Source organism: Pelophylax lessonae, assembly GCF_965119305.1.
Source record: "Pelophylax lessonae genome assembly, chromosome: 2".
Classification (NCBI taxonomy): Eukaryota; Metazoa; Chordata; class Amphibia; order Anura; family Ranidae; genus Pelophylax; species Pelophylax lessonae.
Window position 1 is genome coordinate 641,111,891 of NC_138769.1, and position 15,263 is coordinate 641,127,153.

Genomic DNA, 15,263 nt, shown 5'->3' on the forward strand with positions numbered 1-15,263 from the left:
AGAAGATCTACCTCTAGGAACATCTACCATCTCACCTGAAAGACGTACATTTGGTGGTGTGAGTCTCTTGGAGGTCATCCCCATTCTCTTTCATTGGCTTGGATTTTGGCATTCCTCCAACATGGTGTTGTGCAGCGCCTGGCCCTGGGTACCGTCAAGGGCCAAGTTTTTCGGCCTTTGCAGTCTTCTTGTACTGTCCTTTGGCTATGCATTCTTTGGTCCGCACTTTTATTCACGGGGTTCGCCAGTTGGCTCCCCCAGTACAGTCTCCGTGGGATCTCAGTTTGGTGCTGTCAGTTCTCCAGTAACTGTCTTTCAAAGATATCCAGGGCTTCCTCTGCTTACATTGTCCCAGAACGTAGCCTTTTTGGTGGCTATTACTTCTGCATGCAGGGTGTCAGAGCTGGCAGCATTGTCTTGTCGTTCACCTTACCTGATGGCTCACAGAGATAAAGTGCTGCTTCGCCCTTGTCAGTCTTTTCTTCCTAAATTTGTTAATGGTTTCCATCTGAATGAAGACATTGTGTTGCCTTCCCTGTGTCCTAAGCCTAAACATCCTAGGGAGATTGCCTTGCACTCTCTGGATGTGGGTCGGGCGCTCTGGGGTGTACCTTGCATCAACTGAGTCATTTAGGAAATCAGCCTTACTGTTTGTCCTTTTGGATGGACTTCGCAAAGGGTTGGTTGCTTCTGCCACTACCATTTCCAGATGGACAAGACAGATGGTGGTGCAGGCCTATTCCATCAAGGGTCCGGTTCCTCCATTGCCTATTAAGACACTTTCTACATTGGCGCTTAGTGCCTCTTGGGCTTTCCGCCATCAGTCGTCTGTGATACAGGTTTGCTAGGCGGCCACCTAGTCATCTGTGCAGTCTTTCACAAAATGTTATAAAGTGGATGTACTGGCATATGCAGATGCTGCTTCTGGCCGCAAAGTTTTGAGAGGACCTGGTCCTCTTTGAGGGTGTGTTGTTTTCAGGTGAGCTCCAGTTTTTCCTGCTTGAGCTTCATGTTACCTGGTTGGATAGGTTTAGTCTTTTGGGAATTTTTTTCTGCTGTGTTTTTCCCACCCCTCATGTTTAAGACTGCTTTGGGACGTCCGAATGGTTAAGAAGATTCTGGAGCTGTGTCCGTCAATGAACGAAAGAGAAAATTTGATTTTTGCCTTTCTGTAAAATCCTTTTCTCTGATGTTCATTGACGGACACAGCACCCACCCCTCTATTGGGGTGATTTTTTTTATATGACACTGCTTGCAACAAAACTGAATGCCTATAGCAGAGTGTGGGAGTATATCACCTGGGACTGCCCCATAGGTGCAGTAAAACTTTTTCCTGCCTAGTGTCCTACTCCTGTAGGGGGCAGCATAACCCAATGGTTAAGATGATTCTGGAGTTGCTGTCAATGAACATCAAAGAAAAGGATTTTACGGTAAGACAAAAGTCCTATTTTCTCTTTTGTTCACTGATGGACACAGCTTCAAGTCTTCAGACCATTGGACTTTATGCTCTCTCTTCAGGAGTAGGACTAGGCGGAAACATTTTTTGGATATGCCCCTGGGGCAGTCTCAAAGGGTATACCATCACTTTCTTGCTTTAGGACTCCAGTTTTTTTCTGCCTATTCAGGAGAAGGGACCTGGCTCTCTGCTGGGATCTGCGGTCCTGGCATTTTTTTTCCTTTTTGAATGGAATTTTTTACTTTTTTCTTTATTATTTTTGTTCATGTGCGAACTATAATCAACTGTTCCTGTGTGAACTACAATCAACAGCCGGACTGTGCGACGCACTGGATACTCTAGATCCTTATGGCCTTCCCAGTCTGGCCTGTGAGCGCAACCAAACTATTAGCTCTGCGCTAGGTTGGCCGCAAAATAGCCCCACTGGACAGGGGCTGGCCGGCTAGTAAAACACCTCACGAGGTCACATAGCCCTGGTCACGACAGCAGTCACGATCAGTCGCAACGTACCTCAGGCCACAGCACCCCTTCCAAGATTGTGCAATGGACTGCTGGGAGTAGCACCCGCCTGGTGACCGTGGTATGGTGAGTGGTGTCCCCCCTCATTTCCTGCTTTCCCACGGAATTGTTGGGATGTTCGTGGGCCCTCCCTGAGGATGGTAGGCCCCTCCGGTGTCCTTCCTCCCCCCTCATACTTTTCCCCCTTCTCCTTAGCATGGTTTCCCCTGTGTAGGTGCCCTCATCTGCCCCCTGTCCCCTCCCCTGGCCCCCTTGGGGGACATGGGTGTTTGGTACCTTGCGCTTGCTGGTCCCTGTTATGATTCCTAAGGCCTTCAAGTGTCGGTCCCTAGCCGCACGGTGCACTATGGACGCCACCATCTTAGATGTGGGCAATGAGATTTTTTCCCAATAGACTTGTATGGGGCAGCCATTTTCCTTGCAGCTTCCTATTGTTTTCTATGGGCCTCCATCTTTGTGTAGCCCTGGTGCTATACTCGGCAGTGTTTCCCTATCAGGCGACATCACTTGCTGTGTGGACATTTTCTGCTGTTGTGCAGAGGTCACTTCCTGCTTTTCTCTCCATGCTGTGGTAGATTCAGGAGGATATGTGTCTGAGGTGGTAATGTATTGGGGGTCCCTGCGGGCATATCCTTACACTTTCTATCAGTTTGGTTTAAAGGGGTTCCCTGCAGACCGCTGCTTTCGGCGCTCTTAAAGCAACAGTACTCCGTTTTTTGCAATTTGCACTTTGGAGTCCCAAACTGGAAAATCACCCTCAGACCCATTCTGTGCGACTCCTGTAAAGTCTGGATCGCAGTCGCTGGCCTCTTTCAGCTGCCCTGGAAAGCCTTGTGACTAAAGTTGATTTAGTCATGAAAGAGGTTGATAGCCGAAAACGGCCGCCGCCTTCTCCTTCTATGGAGGTGTCCTCCATGTCCTCTGATTCAGAGGCTGATGGGGTCGCCCAGGATGCCCCCCTGATGGTGAAGAGGACCTGTCTTCTTCAGCTGCAGCGTGGGAAAGCGCTTTAGTGGAATCCCTGATTATTTCAGTGTGGGTTACTTGGATGAGCCCACGCTGGCAGGGATGCGGTTGGCTTTTGGCTCCCAAAAGTCTCAGAAATCTGGCAAGGTTTTCCCTTGTCCCGACACCTTTCACGATATTGTAAATGACCAATGGCGGCACATTAAGCACGTGTTAGTGGTGTCTAAACACTGGTATCCTTTTGCTGAAAAGGTTTCCAGATTGAATAAATCTACCTTTGTGCCTTTGGAGGATTCTCCAGTTTTTACGGATCCAGTGGACAGGTGGGTTGAATCCCTTTCCCGCCATCTTCATGTGCTAGCGGGTTCCATTTTGAAACCGTTTTTTTGTGTCTGTGCTAGTTTCACAGACGGTGACGGAATGGATTAAGGGGTTGCGGGAGACTTTGGACCCTGAGACTGAAACTGTTGGACCAGGTGATCCAGGCTCTGATGTTCCTGTGTGATGCGTCTATGTATACAGCTCCCCTGGCAGCCAGGGTCTCGGCCGTGGGCATTGTTTTAAGACGCATGGTTTGGTTGAAGAACTGGTCGGCTGACCAAGCTTCTAAAAAGGCCTTAGCTGATCTTCCCTTTCTAGGAGACAGGTTATTTGGCGACTCATTGGATGAGTTGATCAATGGACTGACTGGCGGGAAGAGCCCTACATTTTCCAAGGGTAAGACACCCCATCCTAAGTGGGGTCCTTTCCTTTTCTGCTCCTTTATTTTCGTGCCTCCGGGGCGCAAGAAAAAGGTAAGCCGTTCAGAACTTCTGGAGGTGCTAAAAAGTTCTTGGGCAAGACCAAGGCTCGGTCAGTCCTGTGCGGCAGACAAGTCCTATTCAGCATAAAGGGGCGCCCTCACCCGGCTCAGGGGTGGGAGGACATCTGCACTTCTTTCAGGAACCCTGGACTTCCTTTATTCAGGCGATTGGGTTTGCGAACTGGTTTGTTCTGGGTACAAGATCGAATTACGGTCCCGGACAGGTTCTTTCAGTCAAATCTTCACCTGTCTCCGGAGTGTTTGAAGGATCTGCGGGAGGCTGTGCGAGATCTCCTGTCTCAAGGGGTGATTGTGCAGGTTCCCCAACAAGAATGCTCTCGAGTTTTCTATTCAAACCTTTTCACTGTGCCCAGAAAGGAGCGCAAGGTGCGTCCAATCCTGGACCTCAAGGCTCTCAACCTCTTTGTGCGGGTGCAGAAGTTTCGAATGGAGTCCATTCGGTCAGTGGGGGCATCTTTGAATCAGGGGGATTTTATGGCTTCCATCAATCTCAAAGATGCGAATCTCCACGTCCCCATATTGGGACACCAGCGATTCCTCCGCTTTGTGGGGGCAGAGGAGCACTTTCAATTTGTGGCGTTTACCCTTTGGTCTCGCCTCGGCTCCCAGAGTTTTTACCAAGGTCCTAGCCCCTGTGCTGGCCTTGTTCCTTGTTACGTCGACGAGGTATCTCCATTGTGGGATATCTGGACGATCGCCTGTTGCGAGCAGTTTTCCATTCCGATCTGCTGGACAATGTCTTCATCACCATTCAGACCCTTCAGGAATTCGGGTAGACGATCAATGTCGCCAAATCTGTCCTTACTCCGTCTGTGCGGGTCGGCTATCTGGGGCTGATCTTCGACTGCTCTGGCGAGGGTCTTCCTTCCCTTGGACAAGCTTCAGAAGTTGCAAGGGGCGGTCAGGTTGCTGATGGAGGCCGATCGGTCCTCTTTGCGGGCTTGCATGAGGTCCCGGGGTCTGATGGTCTCGACCTTTGAAGCGGTCCTGTTTGCTCAGTCTCACACGAGACAGCCAGCTGCAGAAAGAGATTCTGTCAAAATGGAACAGAGATCCTCGGTCATTGGACCAGAAGATTCGGTTGAGCCATTTCATGAAGTCAGCTCTCTCTTTGTGGCTCCAATCGCCTGTCCTATGCCAAGGCAAGTCCTTGCTGCCGGTGTGTTCAGATGGTGGTCACCAGGGACGCCAGCCTGTCAGGCTGGGGTGGAGTGCTGGGGAAGCTCTGTGCCAAGGAAACTTGGACGACAGAAGAGTCTTCCTTGCCGATCAATATCCTGGAGCTGAGAGCGATCAAGCTCTGTCTGCTTCACTGGACGAGTCGGCTACTCGGCTCTCTGGTTCGGGTCCAGTCGGGCAATGCCACAGCCGTGGCTTACATCAATCATCAAGGGGGCACCAGGAGTCCCCTGCCAGCCAAGGAGGTGGCCGAGATTCCGGTATTCGTGGAACACAATGTTCCGGCTCTTTCCGCGGTCCACATCCCGGGTGTGGAGAATTGGCAAGCAGATTACCTGAACCGTCAGGTTTTGGATCAAGGGGAGTGGTCCCTGCATCCGGAGGTGTTTGATCTCCTGTGTGCCCGGTGGGGGACTCTGGAGGTGGATCTGTTCGCGGCTCGCCTCAACAGAAAAGTTCAGAGTTTTCCTCTAGCAGATGCTCTGGTGGCTCCTTGGGGTCGGTATCGCCTGTTATATGCCTTCCCTTCGCTCGTTCTCTTGCCGATGTTTCTTCGCCGGTTGGGGATGGAAGGCATGCTGGTCATTCTGGTGGCTCCAGACTGGCCTCGACGGTCTCGGTATGCAGAACTGGTAAAAATAGTCGTGGATCCTCCATGGTGTCTTCCTCTGCGGGAAGATCTTCTATATCAAGGACCGATCTTCCATGCTGCTTTATGGTAGCTGGCTTTAACCGCTTGGCTGTTGAAAGCAAGGTGTTGAGGGATAGAGGTCTTTCTGATTCGGTGATTCCTACTCTTTTGAAGGCTAGGAAATCGACCTCTAGGAAGATCTATCATCGTACGTGGAAATCGTACATTTCATGCTGTGAATCGCTGCAGCTGCACCCTCGCTCTTTTTCGATAGCTATCAGGGGCCAGGTGTCGGCCTTGGCTATTTACTTCCAACATCTGTTGGCTTCTCATAGTTTGATTCGCACCTTCATTTAGGGGGTGCGTCATCTGGCCCCTCCGAGGAGATCCCCGTTGCCTCCGTGGGATCTTAATCTGGTTTTGTCTCTTCTTCAAAAGCCTTCTTTTGAGAATATTTAGGAGATTTCTCTGCTTTCTTTGTGGCAGAAGGTTGCCTTCCTAGTGGCTATCACTTCTGCCCACAGAGTCTGAGTTGGCGGCGTTGTCCTGTTGTTTGCCTTATTTGGTGGTCCACAGGGATAAAGTGATCCTCCGACCTAGTCCGTCTTTTCTTCCTAAGGTGGTGTCAGATTTTCACCTGAATGAAGACATTGTGTTGCCTTCCCTATGTGCTAAGCCTAAACATCACAGAGAAGTTGCCTTGCACTCTCTGGATGTGATTCGGGCGATAAGAGCTTTTCGCCATCAGGCCTCTGTTGTAGAAGTTTGTAAGACAGCGACTTGGTCGTCTGTGCACACCTTTACCAAATTTTACAAGGAGTATTTGTTGGCATCTTCGGATGCCTCTTTTGCCCGCAAGGTTTTGCAGACTGTTGTTTCATAAGAGAATGTTTGTTTGTACTTCTCTTCTTTTTTTTCTGGGTGAGCTCCTGTTGTTTGGTTGAGTTGCCCGGATGGCTAAGTTTAGCCTTTTGGTGTTGACGTTGCTATTTGGTTGCGTTTTTCCCACCCCTCATACCTACACTGCTTTGGGACATTCCACTCCGCTCATGGAGATGAAGCTGCGTCTGTCAACGGACGATAGAGAAAATAAGGTTTTTGTAAGATCTTACTGTAAAATCTTTTTCTCTGATGTCCGTCGACAGACGCAGTACCAGCCCTCTGTTTGGGGTTGGTTCTTTAGTCTTCACTGGTTTATAAATAAACTGATGTGCTGGGTTGTGCAGTGGGGGTTTATGCCTAGAGGGACAGCCCCCTGGGCGTGTGTATTCAAATTTTTACTGCCTAGACTACTGCTGATGGGAGCAGCATAAACCCACTTAGCTCATGGAGATGAGGCTGCGTCTGTCGACGGACATCAGAGAAAAAGATTTTACGGTAAGAACTTACAAAAAATTATTTTTCCTGAGCAGCGCGGCTCCGATTAACCCTGGTCACGGAGTCTCTGAAGCGCGTTTCACCACCCGATCCACTCCTAAAGCCCTGGGACCCTCTGGGTCTCAGTCTGCCCTGGCGGCCATGTCGGCAGCCCTTCAGTCGCTGGTAGCCAAAGTAGATATGGCCCTGCAAAGGAGGCCTGGAAAGAAGTGCCCCCTGCCTTCACTGGTATCTTCTGCTTCCTCAGACTGAGGTGAATTTGGCAGCCACGGACGAGAGTCAGCCCACTGGGTCTGTGTCCATGCGCGCTGAGTGCTTTAATAGTGAGGATGAGTCGCCCTCCTCTGCAGTCATGCATGAAAAAGCGCTGGTGGAGGCTCTAATTGTGTTAGTGCGGGAAACTTAAATTGGAGGACTCGGCTGCTGCTGAGTCTGCGATTGTCACTAGTCAGTGGGGTTCCCTGAAACGCATGGTTGAATACCTAAGCATACCTAAGCGTTTTGCTAAGCGATATCCCTTAGAGGAGTCTTTTCTGAAGAAACGATCGATTCCACCGTCGATTGACACTCAGGTTTTCTGGGTAAAAAAGGCCACGCTTTAGCCAGTGAAGGATTCTCTGTCCTTTAAGGACCCCATAGACGGAATAGCTGAGGCTCTGGTCCGGTACCTCTTCACTGTGGCTGGTTCGATTTTGAGACCGGTGTTTGCTATCACTTTGGTATCCCAGACTTTAATGGAATGGGCTAAGATTTTTTGCGCCAGTATCTGGAGGGGAGTCAACACCCTTCTGAGCTGGTGGATCAGTTGGTCCAGGGGTTACAGTATTTTTGTGATGCATCCCTGGATGCGGCCCCCTTGGCCGGCAGGGTTTCGGTGACGGCGGTGATCCTTCGCCACATGATCTGGTTGAAGTACTGGTAGGCTGACCAGGCTTCTAAAAAGAGACCCTGGAATGGTAAGTCCAAAGCGGGCACTTCTGGTTTCGCAGGCAAGCCTTCCCCGACCTGAATCGGCGCCCTCACCAGCATCTGGGGTGGGGGGACCTCTTCACTTCTTTCTGGATCCGTGGACCTTGCTCATTCAGAACAAATGGGTCCATGAATTGGTTCGGTTACAAGATTGAGTTTCGGTCCTTGCCTCCGGCAAGGTTTTTTCCTTCCAACTTAAGCCTGTCTCCAGAGCGGCTACAGGGCCTCTACGGAGCAGTGAAGGACCTGTTAGCACAAGGAGTTATTGTGCCGGTTCCAAAGTCTGAGCGTTTCCAAGCTTTTTATTCATATCCGTTTACAGTTCCCAGGAAGGAAAGCAAGATTCCGTCCTATCTTGGATCTTAAGTTTCTGAACCACTTTGTGCGGGTTCAGAAATTTTGGATAGAATCTGTAATGGCACCCCAGACACAAAAGGGTTAAAACCGTTTAGGAGATCTTCCCCTTCCAGAGCTACAAGCACAGCTACTTGCAGGACACCAAACTCCCGAACTGGAAACCAAGGAATGATGCAAACAGTGTAGCTGGAACCTTATGAATGCTGCATACAGCTGAATAGGAAAAACCATATGAAGGGTTTACACTCCTAGCAGTCAAACTGGAACAGCATACAATAAATCCCCCCAATAACGAGACAAAGCTCCGAGTTGAGGGTAAAACGGGAACTAACTTTTATTGGAAGAACACAGCACCCTTTTATACAGAATTTGGAACATCCTGCCCCCAACAACCGCTTTCCTATTGGTCAATTGTAAAGTACCTCCAGTTCCCCATAAGGTCCTCTCCAGCCATGCAAATGAGGGCTTGAAAATGAGTCAGCAGTGATTGGTCAGATAGCTTGACCAGAAGGACTGCCATGTGCAAGGAGACAGAAGCCCCAGGGGGTAATCAATGTACACAATAGTCAGACACAGAACAATGGTTCCCTAACGAGCCCTCAATACACATTACTCTGAGTGTCAATACATCCCTTAGCAGACAACATGTGAGGTCATTAGCGCACCTGACAATAGGTGAATGGAAAGCCACCTCAGACCAAAATCAACATTGTTTAGACAGCCCGTCTCCACATTGAACTTCCTGGAATGACCATGTTAGGAGTGCACTTCCTGTGCCTTACAGTTTACAGGAATAAGGTTTAGCTTCCAGGATAGAGGCAAGACTCCATTAGCCACATGGTTAAAGAAACACAAAAAGACACAAAAATGCATAACTCCCAGTCTACTGAACAGATCCCCCACATTCAACCCATCCCCAGATAGCCTGGATCTGAGCGCTCAACATATCCAAACAGCGCTCAGATGCCACAAACACAGTCAAATCGCCATGGGGTTTACGTTTAGCATGGGCTGATGAGAGGGTCCATAGTCACATTGCAGGAGGCGAGCAACCAGGCTTCTCCAATGCCCAGTGGCGAGATTGGTCTCGTCACAGAATGCATCCACACAGTAGTAGCTTTCCTTCATCAAGGAGATCTGCTGGCTTCTATCGATCTTGAGGGCGCTTACCTATATATTCCAATAAAGTGAAGGAGCACTTTCAATTCATGGCGTTACCCTTTGGCTCGCCTCAGCTCCTCGGTTGTTCACAAAGGTTTTGGCCCCAGTGCTGGCCTTGTTACAGCAGAAGGGGATTGCAGTACTAGGTTACCTGGATGATCTGCTTCTGCGTGCAGAGTCATCCTCAGCTCTAGAAGCCGACTTGGACGTTACGGTGCGAACTCTGCAGGAGGGTTGACACTGAATTTTCAAAAATCAACACTGTCCCCATCCACAAAGCTGGACTACTTGGGTCTGAACTCTGGACTCCGCATCAGTCTGGGTGTTTCTTCCTCAGACAAAACTTCTGAAGCTGCAGGATGCTGTTCGGCTCCTGTTGTCCAACCATCTATCGTCACTCAGGACTTGCATCCAAGTGCTGGGTCTGATGGTCTCCACCTTCGAGGCGGTTCCGTTTGCGTAGTTTCACTCCAGACCCTTGCAAAGGGAAATTCTGATCAAATGGAACAAGGATCCGCTGTCATTGAACAATCTGATCCTGGCCTCGCCGATCGTGGTATGCAGGCCTGGTAAGGCTGGTAGCAGACGTTCCTTGGAAATTTACTCTCTGGGAAGATCTTCTGTCTCAGGGACCATTCTTCCATCCTGCTTTACAGTCGCTGGCTTTAACGGCCTGGCTATTGAAAGCCAGGTGCTGTTATGCTGTATTCATTCATATGTTATTGTTGTATACACTGTTTGCTATTCAATAAAACTTTTGTAAAAGAAAGCCAGGTGCTGAAGGACAGAGGGCTGTCGGAGTCGGTGATTCCTACGCTGTTGAAAGCTAGGAAACCGATTTCTAGGAAGATTTATCATTGCGTTTGGTAGGCGTACATTACTACGTGTGAGTCGCTGAGGGCTTCTTCATGCTCCTTTTCTGTGTCTCCCTGTTGAAGTTTGTACAGTTGGGTGTACATCAGCATTTGGCTCTGGGCACCATCAAGGGCCAGATTTCCGCCCTGGCTATTTTTTTTTTCCAAAGGCCATTGGCGGCGAAGTCCTTGATTTACACTTTTGTGCATCTGGCTCCTCCGGTGCGCTCCCTGGTACCTCCGTGGGATCTCAATTTGGTACTGTCAGTGCTTCTAAAGCCTCTTTTTGAAAATATACGAGAACTTCCTCTGCTCACTCTGTGTGGCTTTTATTGGTAGCCATTACTTCCGCTCATCGGGTGTCGTAGTTGGCTGCGTTGTTCTGTCGGTCACCTTATCTGGTGGTTCATAGGAACAAAGTGGTGGTGCGACCCTGTCAGGCGTTTCTTCCTTAGGTTGTTTTGGGGTTTCATTTGAATGAAGACATTGTGTTACCGTCCCTATGTCCTAAGCCGAAACATCCTAAGGAAATTGCCTTGCATTCCTTAGATGTGGTAAGGGCGATTTGGGTGTACCTGGCGGTGACTGAACTAATTAGAAAATCCATTTCTTTGTTTGTTCTTACAGATGGACCTCAAAAGGGGCAGGCCGCATCTACTGCAACCATTTCCAAGTGGATCAGGTAGACGGTGGTGCAGGCCTACTCTATTAAGGGTAGCGCATTCTACGAGGGCCCTCGTAGAATAATGCGCCTTGTTGAAGCGCATTCTACGAGGGCGCTTAGTGCCTCCTGGGCCTTCCGTCATCAGGCGTCAGTGGTTCATGTGTGCAGGGTGGCTAGGTGGTTGTCTGTACATTCACAAAGTTGTAATAGGTGGATGTACTTGCCCTATGGGCGTAGTGCCTCGTTTCCACTGAGCGGAACGGTTCGGGTCGGTACAGTTTGGAAGGGTTAGAATGGTCCGGTCTATTCAGGTGAGCGTTTCCACTGCAAGTCGGGCCACCAGGGACCATGCGGGGTTTACACCAAATGAGGTGTTTGTTTTGCTCTTTCATTTGATGTGAGCATTGAAGTTTTCCTGTCCGCCAATCAGTGGAATCTATCGTGTGACGCCAGTAGCTCCGCCCTAACTGTACCATACCATTTCCTATGGCCCTACATCTGAAGCAGGACCAGGAATGGTGCGGTTTGTTTCGGTTGTATGGGCTACTTTCATAATGGAAACACTCAAATTAGCGTACCGTACCAAACTGACCCGAACCGATCCACTCAGTGGAAACGAGGCATTAGTGTCCTACTCCTGTGGAGAGCAGCATAACCCAAGTCCGTCAATGAACATCAGAGAAAAGGTTTTTTACGGTAAGACAAAAATCCAGTATTTTTGAAAGAATATTGCTAAAAGCCTAGTTTCACAAAATAAACAGGACCATTGTAGAAATGTGGAAATTAGTTTAATAGAAGATAGGGTGCAAAAGGGCCCTTTAACACAGGCAGACTGATCCGCTTGTCTGTTTTTCCTCCAGTCTCTTCTATGGGTGACAGGTTGACACCCACCAACATCCAATCCAATCCTGTCTACTTAAAATCAAATGAACAGGGACTTGTTCCTCATGCATCTGTTGGATCGGATGGCAGTCGAGTGTAAACTGACGTGCGGTCAGTTTACATCCGACCGCCCATAGAAGAGAGCGGGATTATATCTGTCTCCGCTCTGCATAAGCGGAGCAGACATAACCCAGCCATCCACCTGCTCAGCGGGGATCATCAGACAGATTCCCCACTTAGCAGTCGGACACAAATTGAGCCTGCCCCGTGTGTAAGGGGCCTAAAGATATGAGGGCTGAAGTAGTTAATGGTTTCTGTCAGTATCGATTTCCTTTCCCCCTTTTCACAATACTTTTTAAAAAAAAAAAAAACATTTCCTATTGCTCAAAACATTGTTTTCCAAAGGTTTCACTGATAAAATGTTAGTGCTTCAAATATGTTTTTTTTTTTTTTTTTTTTAATAGGATGAGTGTTATCAGGTCCGACAAATATTTGCTCAAAAAATACACAAAGGCCTTTCCAGATTAAGACTGCCACTTGAATATATGGCTATCTGTGCCCTCTGTGCTAAGGATCCTGTGAAAGAGAGGAGGGCACATGCCAGGCAATGTTTAGTAAAAAATATCAACGTTAGAAGAGAATATTTAAAGCAGCATGCTGCAGTAAGTGGTAAGTGAGAATACCAGGTGTAATGCCTCCCTTGTCCGCAGTATATGTGGGTATTTAATTTTCTTAATGCCTTAAATGTTGTGACCATTTTTTTTTCTTTGTTTAGAAAAGCTGCTGTCTCTTCTGCCAGAGTATGTTGTCCCATACACAATTCACCTACTTGCACATGATCCAGATTATGTTAAAATTCAGGATATCGAGCAACTAAAGGATATAAAAGAGTAAGCCTGTTCTATATTCATTCATCTATTACACTGAAAGTGTGCTTTTTTAGAGAATAAACAGTTGACAGAAAATTAAATTGTAGCCGGAATGCACTGAATAAAATCGGTACACCCAGCAGCAGTTTTTGGGTCATAAAGAAAACAAGTACCATTAAAATAAGAGAAATTTAAAAAGTGCTAGATCACCGAGCAAACTCAAATATGCTGTGCAATAAAAACATCTATATATACTGTATATAGAAAAGCTCAATCCACAATGTAGATAATGTCCAAATGCAGTGAATAATGTTAAGAAGATTGTGGGTTAAATAATGCAATTCAAAAGTCACAGTGCAAATGAACTCCAAAAGAAAGTACAATCATCCAAAAGAACTTTGGAGTGAGATCCACACCACCAGTGTATTTCGAATGAGAACTTACTGGAAGGCATGAACTTGTGTTTTCAGAGTGGTCAAAATGCTCAAACAGCATGCAAACCAGCATTTTGGTACAAGGTTTCTCCGGTAAGATTTAATAACCAGACTCCTATAAACGCCACGTGGAAAAAAGGGGGAAGCGCTTCCAATAGTGGAAATTGGTAAAAAAAAAAAAAAAGAAGATTTATTGAAAGGAAACAATATGAACAGCAGCGCTCATCTCTATACAGACTCCACATCAGAATCTCAGAACAGTGTGCATGATGATGTCAACACGTCTAGTGCCACCCTACGCGTTTAGACAGATATGACCTCTTCAGGGGCTTAGACGTGTGACGTCCACTACACACTTTTTATTACAGACTAACAGGAAAGAATATGGAACCATTCCTCAACATTGGCGTGTTGGGGGCAGTGCATTTGTATGGATGTCAGATTGTGAGAGGCAGCTGTATCCATGCAGCTGCTGCACCCCAGTTGACAGCTAGGGGACTGATTTCCCAGGGATGCATGGAACACCTGTGCATCCACATGCAGGTATACATGGCCTTCACATGGTGGACGGATTTATACGCCCCTTGTGAATGAGGTCTTCATATGGGTTCTGCTTCTACATAAAAACAGGACAGATACCTGTGTGAAATACTCTTGGTGATAACCAAGTATCCTCTCTTCCTCTTACCTTCTACAGGAAGATCAAATATAAGTTGAAGTTTTTAATTTGTCTCCCACCTTTTTTCTTTCTCCTATACATTTTTACCAAAATGTTTGGCTTTTTTTTTTTTTGCAAGGTGCTTGTGGTTTATTTTGGAGATTTTAATGTCGAAAAATGAAAATAACAGCCATGCCTTCATTAGAAAAATGGTGGAAAACATTAAGCAAACAAAGGATGCACAAGCTCCGGATGACCCCAAAATGAATGAGGTGTGTTTTATTTCCTTATAGAATTATGAGATTCTGTGTATCAGAAATAAAATCATGGTTGATTCATTTATTTCTTTTGCAGAAGCTATATACAGTATGTGATGTAGCAATGAATATAATTATTTCAAAGAGTACAACCTACAGTTTAGAGTCTCCTAAAGATCCAGTATTACCAGCACGGTACTTCACACAGCCAGACAAGGTGAGTTCTGTAGCCTTCATAAAGTGTGAATTTTTGACCCAGTGAAATAGCTCATCTCTTACTTTTGAATCTAGCTTTGCCTTTCGGAACAAAATAAACTTTTATCCTACTCTACCTTTTATTATTAGTGAGTAATAACATACATATTGATAAAAGCATGTGGCTTTTTTCTTATCTTTTAACAGTATCAATAATGCAGATGTTGAGTTTTCCTTGTGTGTCCAGTCCACTCAGCAAGTTCTATGGCCTGCAGGTCATTAAAATCCGATATTCTATCTCTTTTCTCCACTTGATCTCCCCCTTTCACGATCAGGGCATTTTTTGCTTTTCGACAGAATATAAATATTCGCCAGCGCACCAAGGATATTAATTTGCGTCCAAACGTATTTTATTGAAGAAAGATAACGTCACAGTGTAGTGCACTAGCGTTATGACTAGCTGAGGAATCCGGATGACTATAAAACGGTTGATTTGTAAATTGTTTTGTAGAGATTCGGTTTAACCGTTATAATTGCTGCACTACAGAGACACTTCATCATGTGTGTACATGCCTTACCTGCATGGCGATTAACACAAATTAGGTTATGGATCCTGATATTTTTCTCACAAATGTTTAAAGGATAAGTTCACCTTTTGTAACATGTTACAGATGCACCGGCCCCCACACGAGATTCCCCTCGCTGTCACAGTTGAAACAAAACGTGGCCATTTTGACCCCATCATTCAATAACAGTATTTGGTGAATGTGAACACTACAAGTAGTTTGTAGTTCTCATTGTACTACCAGGGCTCTGTTAGGTACTCTAGTAGTTCATTGAGTCTTTCTGCTAGAATGTAACTGGCCTGGCTGTATCGGAGAAAGCTACATACAGTTTGCAGGACCGTGGCATTACACTCACGATCTGCTGATCATGGTTGCAATGCTTTACATGCACCTAACAAAAATTATACATTTAAATTTTTTTAAAAATGTGCATTTATTTATTTTGG

At 47.0% G+C, this 15,263-nt stretch overlaps 1 protein-coding gene across 1 annotated transcript in view; it reads left to right on the forward strand.

Moving 5' to 3' along the window:
• Positions 1-15,263, forward strand: part of PDS5B (PDS5 cohesin associated factor B) — a 354,701-nt gene that overhangs the window by 262,093 nt on the left and 77,345 nt on the right. The window contains exons 25-28 of the mRNA XM_082246014.1: positions 12,303-12,507; positions 12,614-12,728; positions 13,939-14,071; positions 14,154-14,273. Of these exons, the coding sequence (XP_082102140.1) occupies positions 12,303-12,507; positions 12,614-12,728; positions 13,939-14,071; positions 14,154-14,273 (573 nt within the window). The remainder of the gene's footprint in view (positions 1-12,302; positions 12,508-12,613; positions 12,729-13,938; positions 14,072-14,153; positions 14,274-15,263) is intronic.